Genomic DNA, 17,422 nt, shown 5'->3' with positions numbered 1-17,422 from the left:
ATTAATTCTGACCATTTAGCCTTAGGGTGTGAAGAGATTAGACGGGCCCACTCCCCTGCATGGGGATCGGTCAGCTCACCTCGGGGTCAGCCAGCCTTTGTGACAGGCCCACCACGAACACTAGGTTGCGCTGCACGACGCGCACGCTGGCGAGGTGCTTGCGGTTCTCCGTGATTTTCTGCTTGCGCTCATTCTGCTTCTGTTTCTTCTCGCTCTTTATCCGCTGGAGCTCTTCCTGTGACAGGGGTTTGTAGACTGCCGGATCTTCGGGATAAGGCTACGGAGAAGGGTGGATGAGAAGGAACCCACTAAGCACCTGAATTCCTGATACAGACAGTCTCTCCACATGAAAGGTACGGTTGGAATCAACGTATTTCATAATGTACATCCACAAAAAAGGTGCACCATCAAACCTGCGCTCTAAGGTATCTCTACACTGAGTTAACTTGTTTCCTGCTAGCTGACCCGAGAGAGTAGGTGCTTTTTGGTTACACATGTTTCTAGCTCAGCTGCATTTAGTCTTCTGTAAAGCCACTGCCTGCAGGTGCTAAAATTCCAAGAATTGTCCGGTTCTTTGATTTCAACCGGACTTCCATTGAGCTGCCAGCACTTGCGGCAAAGAGCTCAAGGTGGCTTGTTTAAATAGGTTCCTAACTGCAAAATATCGATTCCACCCTCCTTGTCAACAGGAAATTCCGGGAAAAGGCTTGTTTATCTGAGCGCTAAGCCCACCTACCTACCAAAAAAGCTGATTCACTTAAAAGAAAAAGCAGCTACCAAGGCAAAGACCATTTTTAAAACAGCTAAATAATTTAAACATACATAGGCAGCGACAGAGGCTCATTAAATGTTACTCAGATGTGAAAATGAATCCTGCACAAACAAGCAGTCAACCTGAGGCAAAAGATGCAATGGTTCTACATATGGACAGCCATTATGAATTTAACCAGCCCACTGCCCAGAAGACTGAAGTACAGCTAAAACACCCCCACCACATCCTAAGATAACACTGTACAGCACGCACCAAATGAGAGCCAATTTCAGAACACTGCGGTTTGAGAAACCACTGAAACAAAAGCTTTCGAAAAAAAAAACTTTCTCGATTCAAGTCAGCAGGTAGCATGTCAATCCAGGCAGTTGAAACCTTGGCAGGCAAAGTGAAAGACACAGCAAGGAACGCGAGGAGGAAGCCAGCGAGGGAATGCGGGCCGAGGCGGCGGCACGGCTCGGGGCCCACCGCACCTTTCTGCAGGCGGGACACAGCCCGTTCTCATCCGTGCGGATGCGGTGCCAGCAGAACCGGCATATCTGGTAGCCGCAGGTGCAGGGGAAGAAGTTGACGTCGTCGATCTCCAGGGGCTCCATGCACAGGGGGCACTCCATGGGGTCTTCCTTCACCTCAGGGCTGCGGGACATCCTACGATGCGGCGGTGGTGGCGGTTGCGTCTCACAGTGGCGCAGTAGTGTGGCTGGAGTCCTGAGCAGGGGGGCTGCAGGGAAGAACATGGGCAAGGAGACAGAAGAATGTTATAGAAGGTCATAATCACCTACAGAACTGTGCCACCTGAAGACTCCATGAACTGGGGGGGGGGGGGGGGGGTACAGGCACTCCAACTTACACAATCCCTCAAAGGCCTTACAAGACACCTTGCTTCCCAGAATCCATGCAAAGCTGTTTCCACTTACACACCACTTACTATCTTGAATTCAACTGGCAGTACGCCTGCCAAGTAGTACCTAAACCTCAGTTTAACAAAATCAGCTTATTAAACCCAGTCTTCACTTATTGAGGTCAGTTAAAAGCATATGGAATATCTAGGCATACTGTAACCCTGCCAGAATGCCGAGTGAAGCAATCCGCATCCGGCTGTACAACTCACACTCGTTCTTCTATAACACGCATACCAGACAGGCAGTCACACAATTTGCCCTAAAACTGAGAGCCTAAAAGGGGATTCCTGGCCCTGGAAGTGGAGCAGCCAATGAATGCTTGTGTGAGGGATTATGCCTCGAACTGGAACGGACAGGCACCTACATCAGGAAACAGTGGCATTTATAAGACTGAGCAAATAAATACTGGACACATGGGTTCGTCCAGTTGTGGCCTGATAAACGTATACAAGGATCATTACCTGCCAAATCACACAACACTCTACTACAAAGAAGTCTCACTATTTTTGGGCACTTGTTCAATAAAATCAGTAAACAATAGCTTACAAAGGCATTGCTGAAAGGCCACTGGACAACTTCTACAAAACAAGACTCCAGTTTATGTACCAACGCAATATGGTGAACAGGTCCCATCAACCTCTTCCAGAAGGTCAGCCAGCTCATCATCTGGGTGGGTAATAAGAGACTTGTCAACAGTCTGATGCACATGTGGAGATGGTCATTCATAGCAGACCAATGCTTGCAACACAGGAAAACTGAAGATGTGGCATCAGGATGTACGTAACAACACATGAAAAGAAACTTCGAAGCAGACTCCAGTAGTATCGCTTCTGGCAAACTTACTTTATTCTGTATGAATCTGGCAACTAGAAACTGAAGATGAAACTGCTTTCATTTACTTTTCCATACAATGCTTGCTTATTGTTCCAGCCATAACCCACAGGTTTGAGTCCAGCAACGACTGCAGATTGCTATGGCAACAAGGAAAGTCACCTCCATTTTCGTGACTTAAAATGACATTTTAAATTTGTGTGTGCATACGATATTTTTAGGGATGCAGTGTGACTTGTGAAAAATTATCCAATCTGCAGACAGTCATACGCAGTCTTACAGAGCGGTGATGGCCAAGATTTGGGGAAAATTTCTCCAAAAGATTAATCAGGTTTTGAAGAGCGACCAAAAGTATTTTCTGAATGAAACGGACAGACTTTAACCCAGATCAAATTTACACACCTAAAAACGCTATCGGTTTTAAGTCTTAATGTTTCACTGAAGCTCGTTTGATTTCATTTTATGAATTTTGTATTCAGACCTGCAGTGAGCAGCTGCAGCCGCTGCCCCATGAGCTCTGTGGAAGTGCAACCTCAGCCCCTCAGCACAACAAAGGTACGAGCACCCCGCCTCCAGCCAACATGCCCTCCTCTTCTGCCCTGCCGGCCAGTACCATACAACTCTCCTCCAACCTACTAAGCATGACAGAGGTGAACCACCGTAGAGTCCTCCAGTTACAATGGAGCCAGCTAGCCGACACCGGACAGAAATACACATCCGGCTACAGCTTAATAACTTGGGAAGAAATGAGATTCCTGGTCCAGGAGGCCCTGCACAGCACTCACTGCCATACCATCTCAGAGCTGAAGGACTAATTATCAGCCTGACCGAACTAATCTGCGGCTCTCTCCACACTGAGGCCGAAAGCAGTTTAGAGAGCTTCATACTGTGGCACACCAGGAATAGGAATGCAGACTTTGGGGGCATGGAGATCCATTCTACCCAAATGCTTGGGGCAGCAGCCAGAGAAAGAGAGAATATCCTTTCTGTTTTCAGTCCGGCAGATCATTTGACCACAACAACTGCACTTGATATGCAAACGTAGCACGCAATTAAAAGTCGTGAATATCGAATAAATGAGAAGTATTAAAGATGATTGATAATGTGGCTATAGTAGCACATGACAGTGACCAATACAAAATAAAACAAAACGAGATAAATATGACAGTGACAATAGACCATTCTAACCAACTAGGAGTAAAGACCTCAATTCTGCCTCAATTCAAGCACCAATCCAACCAAAGAAATGGCAACAAGATGGCCGTCTTTATAAATCGCATCGTGTTCCCCGGAATCTGTCTTGCTAGCAAGATGTTGCCGAGATTATATTCTAGAAACATCGAATGATCAGGGGGCCACAGATCACATGACTGATGAAGCATCAATAGAGTGAATTAAAAAGAAAGGCATCATTCAACAACTTGACCGAGGTCCATATCTAGACCAGGACTGCAAAGAGGGGTGCAGTTTGGAGGTTGGGGGCAACTGAAAGGAAGGAAGGGCGCTAAAAATAACCTGCCCAGACTAAAAAGCCAGATCTTGCTTTAAAGGGAAGACGAGATGAGACGGGGTGGGGCCAGGGTAGGGGTCCCCTCCCCGAGTGGACATTTAAGGAAGGATCAATCCAACGTGGCAAACTTGGCTCCCACAGGCTAGGGAAGCTTATTCAGAATCCGTCTGTAAGGAATCAGCCCTAGAGCAATGCCAGGCGAGCTGGCATTCAGCATTAGCAGGATGAGGGCATTAAGTTTCTTCCAGACTCGGGGATGCCCAGCGCTTCCACCGTAACATCTGAGAAACGGTCCCATGGCAATCTGCTAAAATCCCTGTGATTAACCCGTCACACACAAGTATTCCCAAACTTGAAGCTAAGCGCCATTTGAAATCTACGGCACGATGGCTCAATGCATCACAAAGACACGGCTCAGTAAGGGGACAGCTGTCTGCTCCGCGGCAGCCCTGAAAATGACACAGACTCATAAAACTTCCAACAGACCTTTCTTAAATTTGGTTTTAACATCAATGGACCACATGTCTCATGTGTAGCTCCAGCTGGTGTCAATGTCTTACTCAAATCTTCATATTAGGCTTGCTAATGGGACAGGACTAGAGCTAAAGCTCAATCTTGTGCCCCATGCCTTTTGAATTTTCATGGGGAAGGTGACAAGGCACCAAACCTCCACCACCAAGTGAAACACTGCTTAACATTTCACTGTAATAAAGTGTGTGAAACTAAGAGAACTAGGAGCAATTAAGAGGCGAGGGGACATAAAATATGCCCCTCTGTTAGACAAACAGCCACTTTCCATATTGTTGGAACCTTGTTGCACCATGGAGGTGGGACAGCAGCTCCAAGGAGAAAAAAAGTGCAAAGAAACCATCCAAAGCTCTTCAACTGGCAAAGGCTGCGCCTCTTACAGCCATATTATCCCTGATTGGGGCAACACAGGAAAATCATTCGGAACTATAAAATTAATGTGACTTCTCTTCCTAAACTTTCACAGCAGAACATAACCTGATAAATCCTGACTAATGGAAAACTTCCAGGAGATAATTCCCTCTAGATAAAGAATCAGCTACAGTATCTCAACAATAAGTGATCAATGTGTAGTGTGTAATGAACAGCAGACAGTGCCTCAGCTCCAGGGAGAAAGGCTGTAGCAAGTCCCCATATATCAGTGCACATATTAGGAATAGCTTTACAGCTCGTATGATCAAAGAATCACGGAGGGCACAAAATCAAAACGTGCTAATGTTTAGCAACAAGTGATACAGGTACCTAAAACACCTGTCCACCCACCCCCAAGTATTTTGAGCAGCAACACAAGATTTTAAAAAGTAACAGGACGACGAGCGTCTTTAAACTAAAGCGAAGTCTAACACTAGCTGGAGGCTACAGAAGTTTACACTGGCCTTTCCTGGCAAAAACAAGTTAGTCTTGCTGGAACTGTGACTCGTACTGGAACTGTGACAGCACCGCAGGTTGCGGCAGGTATTTGAAACGAGCGCAGAGAGACAGCCCGCGCAGGGAATGATGGTCTTCAACAGACCTGCGTGAGATCATGACAATAGCACACTGCTGCCTTTCACAGCTCAAATCCTTCTATTTATGCTACAGTCACACAGCCAACCATGAACATGCAAAATGAGACACTTCGACAACGTGCTAAGGCTGTTGTGTGTACAGGCAAAGCATATTTCAGTTCACTCTGTACCAGTTTTTTTATGCTGGACAGAACATTCCAGAACACAATAAAAACCAATTTCTCACAGCAATATGAGGAATAAAAATGTTCTGCTAGCCTCATATTATATCGGAAGCAGATTGAAAGACTCATGTACAGTATTTACAACGTGTCGACCATGATCCCATGTCAGCAAACAGATCCTGTCTGAAACATGTGTCTGTTGACACACATTCGTAGGAACCAATCATTCAGAAAACCTGAAAATGTTTTGACAAGACGTGCAGATCCTGATAAACAACATGTGAGTCAGCGTGACGTTGGTTCACATGGCCACGAGGTCTAAGAGGAAGCAATGACGGAACGCCAACAAAAGCTCCGTTTAAGAGCGCCGTTTAAGCCCGATTAATCCACCAGGCAGCACGTGGCCCTCCCACTTCCTGGTCAGATAAAGCCGGTGATTGGCTCCTCATTGTTCCCGCTAAACTGAGCTGAAAATAATCCAGCTCTGCCAGGGTTTGGGGGGGGGGGAAATCCCTGTGACAGGATGACATCAAACCCCAACCCTTTCCCAGTACCCAAAAACCAAGCTCTGAACCAGAGCCAGGCGAACACAGAAGAGGGGAGAGGGCTGGCCTACTCAAGATTACATCATCAGCAAGGAACTGAGAGACACAAGGAACTCCATTCTCCAAGCACTGCCAGCACCAATAACACACACCACCCAGGCAAAGGCTTCGCTAACAGCTGCAGCCTCCTAGCGTGGGCTGTAACAACCTGTTTGGATCAACAGGTGTCAGAGGCACTGACTTTGAACTGGAGGGAGAGCAGGTTAAGGAACCTGACATGATACCAGAAGGCCAACGGTTAAAACGCACTAAAACAAACTTGGGTGAGGCAGTCAGTGGGAACTACTTCAGTAAACATCCCACCATGCACATTAAATCAGTGATACAATCTTGATACGTGTAGTTGACTACATGAGAATTTACTCAGCTTTCAGTGTATAGAATTTCAGTTTTTCCCCACACTATGAGGCATATATTTGTCCCTCTGAAAGTTGTATAGTCCTATAATGAAAAGAAGGAGCACCCCTAAGGTAGGGCTTAGGAAAAAGAATCTGCACAAGAAGTAGAAATCCCTCCTGGTCAAGAACTACTACAGTAAACACCACAAGCAGGTGGGGGGAGGAGCTTCACGTAATGTGCTGGGAGTGATGCTAAAAGTCACCATGATGAGGGCTGTTATGACCCATTTCAACTAAGATCCTCTAAAGGGAAGGGATGCAACTGCCCTGAAAAGACATCAAGGAATAGCTACCGAAATACTTCCAAAACTACAGCTATGCCCTACTTTTTTTTCTTTTTTTTGGGGGGGGGGGGGGTGACAAAACTCTAACCCAAAGAGTTTGATGCAACACATACAAATGTAGATCTACACACATGTTAGGGACCATAGTGTCAAGGTGTTAATTGTGAACACAAAACTACAAAGTTGTCTAAATGACTACCAATTGATATGCCACAAATACTCATCTACATTAGCACCCAGCAGACTGGTCTTCCTACATATAAAGCCAATCGCATCTCATGCCAAGTGCAGGTCACAACTGGCTAGCCTACATGCCACACAGGCGAACATGCCCCTACCCACAACCAATGCAGGGTCGCAGCAAGACTGGAGCCCATCACAGGAAAGGCAAGGCAGGGGACACCGTGGACAGGATGTGACATCACTACAGGATGCAGATTTAGACGAAAACAAGTATAATTTAGGCATGTCAATCCACTGAAGCTGCATAGCTATCATATTTGAACAAATTAAAGCAAATTAAAGCAATGTCCAAGACTGGCATATGTCCTAAGGATTTAGAGCAACCATGTATGTACTAAATATATAAAGAAAAAAGAAAAATAAACTGTCAAAGAAAAACATCATAGTACACTGCAACGCACTGAACCCGCTCCTGTAATTCATCACCTAATCAACAAAAACCAGCAAAAACCTGTTTCTAAATACGACAGAGCTGTGCAGTAGAACAGCATGGTTGAGGTGGCTCTAGAAGAATTTCCATATCGTCAAACATAAGTATTAATCCCAGTACCCTACTGTATCTTTTCCCAACTGCTGTATTTTCCTGCCAAGCGAGCAGGTTGCAGGTGACACTTCTGGTCTTCAGATGTCCCCTTAGGCCAAAGAAATGCAGTGACATTCGGTGAAAAGCTGCAGAGCGAAACCCAATAAAACTTTTTTTTTATCCATCTTCCAGTGGTCTTACTACATTTCATTTTCCTGTTCATTTAGTTTGCTAAAAATGAATTTTAAAGCCTAACAATCTAGACCCGATACTACTATATGTGGCATCGATGAGAGATAAAATGTATGATTTATTCCTCTTACTTGCGAGGCCTTTCTCTCAGAGACAATCCCTGACTACTGCGAATGAAGCAGTTTTATTAAACAGCAGGCATTCTTCACATGTGCTGAGTCTCCACGGTGATACAAATAGGTACTTTTTATCGACTGGTGTCTTTACAGACCATAGGATACCGTATCTTTAGGTCGACCACCCGAAGAAAATGCAACCCCAAGTCCTTCAAGGAAAACCAACGCACGAACCTGAAGAGGGTGCTAGACTGAATATTTAACGTTTTAATTTATTAAATGTATTAAGGTTTAAGTGCGTTAGTCCGCCTAATGTTTAACTTGGTGTCAATGAATACCGTCTGTCCAGGTTCTAAGAGGAAGAGGAAATGTTACATATGTAACCATTAGTTAGCCTACCGTCCACTCGTTTCGGGGGCTCGTATTTAGGGATTTATAAAGACATAACACAACGCCCACTGTACGGTTGGACGGGTCTGATAAGCGGACCAGCAGTCCGGTCCGGTCGTGAATGCAGCTCACCGGTCAGCTAAGCGGCACTAGGTAGCCAACAGCTTAGCCACCAAGCTAACGGAGCGGCGAACAAGAGCGGTCGCTGGTAGCAATGAGAAGGAGGGAGCGGAATTAGCAAACGGCTCCAGTCGGTACCGAACAGCCCGGTACTGATCAACATCCGTGCGGCGCCTGTGTGTATACGGAGTCTCCCCCACCCCACACAACTTGGGTCCAGCGGGACGGAAAAAGCCGGTCAAGTGCAGCCAGGATGCAAAACAATCCAACATAAAACCTAACAATAATAAAATCATAATACTCCCTTCCCAGTTCACCCATGTATTTAAAATTATCAGCTTATTCCAATTAACATAAGGTAAAGTGTACCGAGGCAAGCTTCGTTCTTAACAACCAGGAGAGGTATTTAGCAACCAATTAGCCGGATAGCCAGTGATGCCAGGCGCCGTGTAGCGGTAGCCGTAAGGCCTGCGCTGCCCGGCAAAGCCTGAGATTTTCCTGCGCGCTTCGGCGCGGACACGGGCACTCAATTCGGGCAGCCTATAACTTCATTGCCTCCCACATCTGGGCATCGTTTAGAAAAGGTGGCGAGTTGGTGAAAGATGAACTTGCACACGTACACGCATAGTCATCCTGTTATCTTACGTGATCATTTTAACTGGTTTATGGCGATAGTTTGTGGGATACTCACCCCTGTCTCTCTATTGCTGGGATTCCTCTCCAAGGGAAATCACACCAAATGGGGCGGGGATTGATTTATCTTTCTGTACTGCCCAGAACAGTGTAAGCAAGCAACTTCAAATCTTAGTGCGTTTATTTCTCAGATCAGATATGATTTGTTGAGAAAATACCTTGCTTTTCCTCTCAGCCTTTCAGTGTATATCAGCAGCACCTTCCAGCCACCATCTTACATTGAAATGGGGAGGAGGGAGGGGGTACCGACCATTCACAACGCACTACTCATGCGCAGAGTGGAGGTTTCATTTATCATGGGTAATGTAGTTTCGTATGTAAAAGCTATTTCTTTAATAACCAATAATAACACTGTTTTAAAGACCACATCTTACAATTTGAAAATAAAAGAGCTATTAAAAAAATAAACTATAAGTATAATAAAAGATATAGTGTAAAAAAACGTGGTGTTATATATCTATCTCCCCCATTTCATAATTCTCACTATTTCTGTAAGAATCAGACGTATGACGCTTGGTTGTGATGGCTGTCGTAGTGTACGGATTGGGGAAACTGATAAAAGCTGGAGACAGAAGACTTCGTAGCGGTACTGAAGTATACTTGGAAAAAAAGCATCATGTTACTGCATGTGTAAATACACTAACTACACTGACACGAGGAACTGTCTTACTACAAAAGTTTGAGTTCAGGAAAATACATAATTTGAGGTAGAAACATTACCAATCGTTATATTAAATTCAAAACATACATAAAGCCTATTAAACATTTATTAACAAGTAGCTAATATGTTGATATAAATCATATTTCTTATTTGTAAGAAAATACATAAAGTAAGTACAGTCCTCTTAAAATTCCATATACAAATTACTGGGTGATAGCAGTAGATGGAGACATATCGCGATATTACGGGTAAACTGCAACCTTCGTCAGGGTGAAAAGTTAGTAATTAATTGAATCCGTGAATAGCGTATATCGAAGTATTGTTATGTATCGTCATACTACTCATTCAAATAGTAATACATTTTAATGAAAAGCGTCGACTAGCTACTGTAAGACAGCAATTCACTGTCAAACAATGTTTCTCATATTAAAAGCACAAAAACAAATATATTTTTTTAAAAAGGAATTCCAGTGAAACACACCACATTTATTAAATCGATATATTGCATATTGCTAAACAACTATGCTGGATTTTTATCTTGGGTGGGTCAAAAACTAAAAAATAAAAAAAACTTGAATAACACATTGAAAAGGTTTAAGACATCCATCACATCGCATGAATAAAATGTAAATTCATGTCACTCATAGTGCGTAATGTGCTAAATACTTTAACAATTTAACAATATTTAACAATATTTACAAGAACATCCTTTTGCATAAAACAACCTCTAAAAATAAACAAAAAACGTATTGTCTCTTGGAAGGTCTTAAAAAAAATCAAAGATGTACTTTTTTGGTTTTTACGTCCTGAACCTGTTAGCGCATGGCGGCTCCGTGACTAACAGCGTATGTACCGCTAACTCTGCCTATGTGTGCGTGCGGTTTTATACCCACAATTTGGTAAAACCTGTTATTTTTTCGCTTGCATGGACATTATTCAGGTCCCCAGAATGCAAACCTCAATTTTATGTGAATGCAATAAAAAAAAAAACTAAAATAGCCAAGACTAGTGTATTTTGTTTGGTTGGTTACTTATGGTTAAGGTTAGGGCTGGGTGGGGGTTAAGATCGTCATAGTTCGGAGTTATGCGCATAGAAATGAATGGAAAGCCCCCACAGAGTTAAGAATATATGAACTCTGTGTGGGTGTGTATGCATGTGTGTGTCTGTGTGTGTGTGTGTGTGTGTGTGTGTGTGTGTGCAGGTGTGTATCTGTGTGTATGTCTGCATGTGTATGTGTGTGTGTGTGTGTGTGTGTGTGTGTGTGTGTGTGTGTGTGTGCATGTAGTTGTCTGCATGTGTGCATGTGCATTGACATTCTTTCCAGAAAGTCACACGCCCAGCTCTGCCTGAGACAGGCCCCAGGCTCAAAGTGAGACTGTACTCTCAGTAAGTGGTTGTGGAAGATGGATGTACTGAATCTAAAAACATCCATCTGGTCACTCTTTTAAGTCTCACACCAGTGCTTTTCTGTGACAAAACACAACGGTATAGAATAGAAACCTTTAAATCCTTTTTATCCCTATTCATTTTTCAAAATATTTAGTTTTGATTTAATAGTAATATTTGATTGAATATTAATATTTAATACTGGTTTAAAGTGCTTGTATATCATAGATTTTTCTACAATCTCAGACTTAACCATTGGATACTAATAATTTTTAATTCTTCGTGAAAGTGCATTGTTGCAAAATCAAAAGACTAGGTTAGACTGGTACTGCTAATATCTGCAAGAAATACTGCTAAATTTGAATTTTTCCTAAAAGACAAAAGCACAATCTCATGCCATAATTCTTGAGCAGATCTATTCAGCTCATGGATCTGCTCTCTGTCACTGATCTGCAATAAGTGGCAAGGTATCCAAAATGTCCGTTGCCACTTTCTTGATGGCTATGTGTTTATCTGCTCCATGAAGCATTGCCCTCAAGCTGGCCCAGAAGACCTGCTGCTTGCGTTCGTCCTTGGGCCACTCCAGGTAGGTCTGCTTGCGGAGCAATGCCCTCAGCTTCAGGAATTTTTTTGGGAGGGAGCTGGCGGGGATTGGCTCTAGTAAAATAAAGACCAATGAATCGTCTTGGATGCTGATGGCCCGGTGTTGGGCAAAAAAGAGCTCGTAGGTGCACCACTCGCTTTGGACAAAATTTTGTGAAAGCACAAAGAGTGTCTTGTAGCTGTCCTCGACGCAGCTGATGATGTTGTCCACAATCCACCTGCCTGGTACAAAATCCCTTTCATGGACGCAGAGGGACAGGCCAACGTTCTCCAGCCTGGGCACCAGCTGGCTGTCCACCCACGTCGAGTCATGCTGGCTGTATGAGATGAAGGCGTGGTACCTGATTGATGTGTTCTGCAGCCGCCCTGCCCCCTTGTGGCCCCTCCTCTTCACCCAGATCCACACCCACAACATTTTAGTATACCAGATTCCATCGCAGGCATAGAAGGTGATGCTGAAAGATGCTACAAGGATAAAAACCACTGGAACCGCAATACTTGCTTGGAGCCATGGTAAGCAGGAAGGTTTAGTCGGCTTGTATTCCTCCAGAGACGCCCCAGCAAAGGATGGAGGCGTACTGCAGGTATAATCCACAGGCCAATCAGGGAGAAGAGATTTACTAAGTGAGGTGACGAACCAGTATGACTCACAGCTACAACTGAATGGGTTTTTGCCTGCCTTAAGATGCCGCAGCCTGGGCAAGCCAAGTATTGGTTCCTGGCTTATGGAAGTAATTGCATTCTGATCCACGTGCAGACTGAGCAGAGTTGGGATGTGGAGATCCATTGGAAGCACTTGTATACCGTTGGAGCTCAAAATGAGATGAGTTAGATTCGGGAAGGACGAGAGGTCCTTTTGGGTAATGGCAGTTATGCCCGTTTTTGACAAATTGATCCTTCTGAAGTGGGGTGACAGGTAGCTGAACACGCCGTTACCGAGGTTGTTGTTGCTCAGGCTCAGTTCTATCAGGTGCGTAGGCCAGGAACACTCCCCATCCAGCTGAATGGAATTAAAGCTCAAATCCAACGATTCGAGGGCCATCATCTGCTGAGTCTTTCTAGAGATGAATGACAGGTAAACAAACCTATTGTGGCTCAGCCACAGCTGTCTCAGTGCAGGAAAGACTTTAGTGTAAGAACAAGCAGGCCACCAGAACCCATCATCCGAAAGCAGATTATTGGATAAATCCAACATCATTAGTGATGGTATGTCAGAAATTAAGTTGCATGGGGAAATATTCATTCCAGTGCCAGAGAACTTCAGATAGGCCAACTGGGAAAAATAGGTGACGCTAATGTTGATTTTTGGGTAACTGTACTGGAGGTGTCGCACCCCATTGAAGGAAAGCGATCTCAGGTGAACTGTTTGGTTATGCGTTGGGTAGAATTGAACTCCATCAGCAGTGTCTTCATAGTACACAATGTCAATAAATGACAGTTCTTCAAGGGTAGACTGGAATACATTTTCCAAAAGCTTTACCATAACAGAAGTATTAAACCAGCTGTCCACAAATATTATGCGGCGGAGGAACTGAGCTCCTTTGAAGCCTTCAAAAGGATCACTGGAAATCTGACAGTACCTAGGAAGGAACGGATTTAGCCTTATAGCTGTAGTTTCAGTTTGGTTTAAGTCCATCGCAATGGCCTTAAACATGTCAAAACGTTGGCAGAAGGACATGATGAGGGTTATTTCTTGCAAGCTTTGTATCTGTGCAAGAGCACCTGATTCATATTGTTGTAGATCAGAGTCAAGGCTGAGATGATTTAATGATGTATTGCTCAGGCATGCAAAGTCCCCTAATTTTATTTCTTTGATATTTGGCCCCCCAAGCATGAGGACCGTTAGGTTTGTAAGGTTTGCGAAGGAGCTTCCAAGCTTGTAGCTGGAAAACAGGTTGCCTGACATGTCCAGAATCCGGAGATGAGGCAGCGAGAGGTCTGGGATAGTTGTCAGAAGGTTATTTGAGATGCTAAGCACCTTTATTCCGCTGCTATGCAAGAAGGCCATGGGGGAGATGTACTGAATCGTGTTATTGTTCAGTTTCAGAAAACAGAGTTGAGGAAAACCGACCAGAGCATCGCTCTCAAGTCTCGAGAGTTTGTTGTGGGAGAGATCCAGGTACTGGGTATTCAGAGATAATCCGGTTGGAACTTCAGTGAGATTGTGGTTGGATAGATCTTTTCTTCCATAACTGTGAGTAACACAGAGCTCAAATTCTTCCTTTTTATGATTTACAGCTAAGCTTTTCATTGTTATAATGAGGAAACTGGCAACGGTCCAAATAATGGCTGCCATACTGAAACACAGCAAAGACTTTTGTCAGGACAATGTACACTACACTGCAGTTCCAAAACATCTTCACGTATTCATCATTTTTAATATTTAAAATTCATTTTGACTTGTGTGCACCGAATGTCACTTTATCGTCATGCATGATGAATATATTTAAGTATTAATAGCCAAATTTTTCAATTAATATATGCAGTCATCAAATCCTCAAATCCCAAAACGCAGTAATTTATTTTAATTTAATTTTCAGTGGGATTCTGTAAGTTCAGTATATGTACATTTATAACCATCAGAACTAAATGCACAGACATTTTTAATGAATATCAACATACACAGGATACAGAAAACAAGACAGTCATAAGAAATGTATTTACCTTGATTTGCTGTTGTTATGTGTTTCTGAAAGTAGGTGCCAGACTGCAGCTACAGCCAGATAGCGGCACTTTTTAGAATTTATGGTCTGTGGTTCCTGATGCCTTGTTTTTTCATTCCATAATCACATTTGACAATATTCATATTCAGAATCCACAGCTAAGCTTCCTCATTGTTTCACCCAGTAGAATTGCCTTTACCCGCTTTTTGAGAAGTTCCAACTTTGCAAAATATTTCACAAGCCTTACAAAAGAGTCCATGCGAAATTTCCCTGTGTAACCCAAAAATGACATGACATATTCATGTAAAGTAAAAGTGATGAATTGTATTAAAATGTATATTTTGTGCATGCAATAAAAGTATAATTAGCAATTGTATAATAAACATGCTGTTTACATCCTATACCAATAAAGAGAAATACCATATATTTTTCTAATATTGTATCAGTACTATTGCCTCACTTATTTGTGCAAACCCATGTTTTCCAGAGGCATTAATCTGAACTTTGGAAATATAAAGACTACAAATACACATTTTGGGCATGAAACCTCTTCTCAGACCAGCAGAGCCACAACAACAGGTTTCTTCGAAAGCAAGTTATTTTACTGCAATGGTACAACAGCAATTTCCCTACCAAGCTTAGAAAACGCATTTGGGTTATGCTCCGGCACTCACTGATGAAATACCACTAGACACATCAACAACATTAATCAAATATTAGAATGAAACAGCACAGCTTGAAAAGAGTTCATTAGGAAGTTCTAGGAAACTCCTCTGAAATTCTCTGGTTGTCCCTTCATTTAATACACAGAACTGTGCAAAAGTCTTAGACAGTCAAAGAAAATGATGTTTAAATGATTTTCATGTTGGTGTAAAACTGTGATATTATGTCCATCAAAGTTGTGTCAGCTTAGCCATTTCAAAATCTCTCCTATAATCACCACAGTATTTGCAGTGACCATCCAAAACACCCATGAATTTTTGGACTCTTTATTTGGCCTCAAGTTATTTAACTAATTAATTAATTATTTGAGCTGGTGATGAAATTTAATGAATACATGGAACAGCTGAGGTGCCCCTGAGGAGAGGTTTGGGAACTGAAGCGGTGTTCATCTAGCCGTCCAGGAAGATATCAGTAACTTTTTGTAAAATAGAAGGAAGTCTTGTTTATTTTAATTTTTATTATTACTATGCTTATGTTCTAATGTTAAATTGTGTTTTTTTCTGAGTCAAAATGCACGTACTATCCAAATAAATATCCTTAACATTTTATTTGACTGTCTAAGACTTTTAAACAGCACTGAATATACATTGGTGCTTGGAAGTTTGCGAAACCTTTCTCAATTTCTGCATAAATTAGACAAGAACATGGTAATAAAAATGGAGAACACTATAAAACTAATAACACGCATAACATTAGATTTTTAAAGTAATTCATTATGATTATTAATAAAAATGATGCTACATTAAATTCCTCTGTTAGAAAACGCATGTGTACCACTACGATCAATTCAGTTATGAGAACAATTACAGTCAGAACTGTAAATCAGTGAGGTGACAACCAGGTGTGAATTTGAGGGGTTTGTTTAATTCAATAAAACATAAATTGTACCTTTACTATAATAGTCTGGTCCCCCCGTCTCATTCAAAGAACTCTTATGATTTGATAATTTCCATCCAGCTAAGAGTTACAAAGGAATTCACCAATACACTGTTGGGCATCTAGTGTGTGAAGAAAATTTCAGTGTTACTTCCCTGGGAGCAATTTGCATTGTCAGTGTCAGTGACCATTGGCTTACCATCAGCCAAACGCTGAACAAGAGTAGTGTGCATGGGAGGGTAGCTCTGCTCTCCAAGAGGAACATTGCTGTTCATTTAAAGTTTACGACTGACTACCTGAATGAGCTACCAGAATAATATTCTTTGGACAGGTGAGTCGAACATATATTTGGCATTTCATATATCATGGTTTGGGTATGTTGGCATCGTTGATGCAGTTATGAATTCTAGAATGAACCAGCACATTCTACAGGAGAATGTCACGGTATCCATTCATGAACTGAAGCAAGATAACAACCCTAAGCACGCAAGTTAGTCTACCAAAGAATGGAGGAATTGGAAGAGATTTTTAGTTTCGGAATCACCTAGTGACAGTCCAGATCTTAATCCAACTGGAATGTTCTGTAAGGAGAAACAAGCAAAAATTCTTCCAAACCAAAGATCAAAAGCCTTAGCTGCTTGGTGGGGGGGGGGGTCACACAGTTTCCTTAAATGTATAGGATCCTGTCCCTATACATTTAGCATTGAATAATTTTGATTAATACATTAAATAAAAAAACGTTACACTCTGCGTGTTATTTCACTGGGTTTTCGATTGTGATACTTTCTTCACCCCTATGGGGAAAATGTCTTCTCCCCTGTCCCATCTTGCCATCTTGCTCTCTGTGAGACACACAGAAAGATGAAAGTTAAGCTTGGGGATCACAGTGAAGGATTAGCCAGCATGCAGCATCCCTGGAGTAATGGGGGGTGTTAAGGGCCTTGCTCAAAGGTCCCACTATGGTATCAGTCTGCCAGCCACAGGATTCAAACCAGCGGACGTGGACTCAAGCGCCGAGTCCCGTGTTGCTGTGGGAAAGCTGGCGGTACAGAGCAAGCAGGAACTGGAGCTTTCTTTACAATCCCCCTTTTGGGGGGAATTTCTGAGATTTCACAAGCAAACGTGGCATGGAAGGGGAAAAAGAAGACTGCATGTGCAAGCGCTATCGCCACATCTTTCAGACACGAGAGCATCCTGGGGTTACTGTCAAAAGAAAAGCAGAAGGAATTATTTT

The 17,422-nt window shown here is 42.9% G+C and overlaps 2 protein-coding genes across 4 annotated transcripts in view; both read right to left on the bottom strand.

Annotated features, from left to right (window-relative positions):
• The window catches only part of LOC125745881 (CCR4-NOT transcription complex subunit 4-like), a 28,790-nt gene extending 19,252 nt beyond the window's left edge, over positions 1-9,538 (bottom strand). For 2 of the 3 annotated variants that reach the window (XM_049019135.1, XM_049019151.1), the window contains exons 1-3: positions 9,274-9,499; positions 1,243-1,490; positions 80-277 (exon numbers count right to left, since the gene is read on the bottom strand). In XM_049019135.1, the coding sequence (XP_048875092.1) occupies positions 80-277; positions 1,243-1,416 (372 nt within the window). In that variant the 5' untranslated portion in view covers positions 1,417-1,490; positions 9,274-9,499. Of the gene's footprint in view, positions 1-79; positions 278-1,242; positions 1,491-9,273 lie in introns of all 3 variants that reach the window. The other variant, XM_049019142.1, reaches the window with a different exon arrangement.
• A 490-nt stretch (positions 9,539-10,028) lies between these two features.
• Positions 10,029-15,964, bottom strand: LOC125742789 (toll-like receptor 2 type-2). Its single transcript, XM_049015146.1, has 2 exons — positions 14,591-15,964; positions 10,029-14,223 (listed from the first exon to the last, which is right to left on the bottom strand). The coding sequence occupies exon 2, from the start codon at positions 14,220-14,222 to the stop codon at positions 11,766-11,768; it is 2,457 nt and encodes an 818-aa protein (XP_048871103.1). The 5' UTR covers position 14,223; positions 14,591-15,964; the 3' UTR covers positions 10,029-11,765.
• Between the last annotated feature and the right edge of the window lie 1,458 nt (positions 15,965-17,422).

Source organism: Brienomyrus brachyistius, chromosome 1, assembly GCF_023856365.1.
Source record: "Brienomyrus brachyistius isolate T26 chromosome 1, BBRACH_0.4, whole genome shotgun sequence".
In the NCBI taxonomy this organism is placed as follows: domain Eukaryota; kingdom Metazoa; phylum Chordata; class Actinopteri; order Osteoglossiformes; family Mormyridae; genus Brienomyrus; species Brienomyrus brachyistius.
Note: the sequence above shows the minus strand (reverse complement) of the source record. Positions and strands in the feature narration are given on the sequence as shown.

Excerpts from the sequence above, each read along its gene's own strand:
- LOC125742789 (XM_049015146.1), bottom strand. The coding sequence starts at position 14,222 with ATGGCAGCCATTATTTGGACCGTTGCCAGTTTCCTCATTATAACAATG.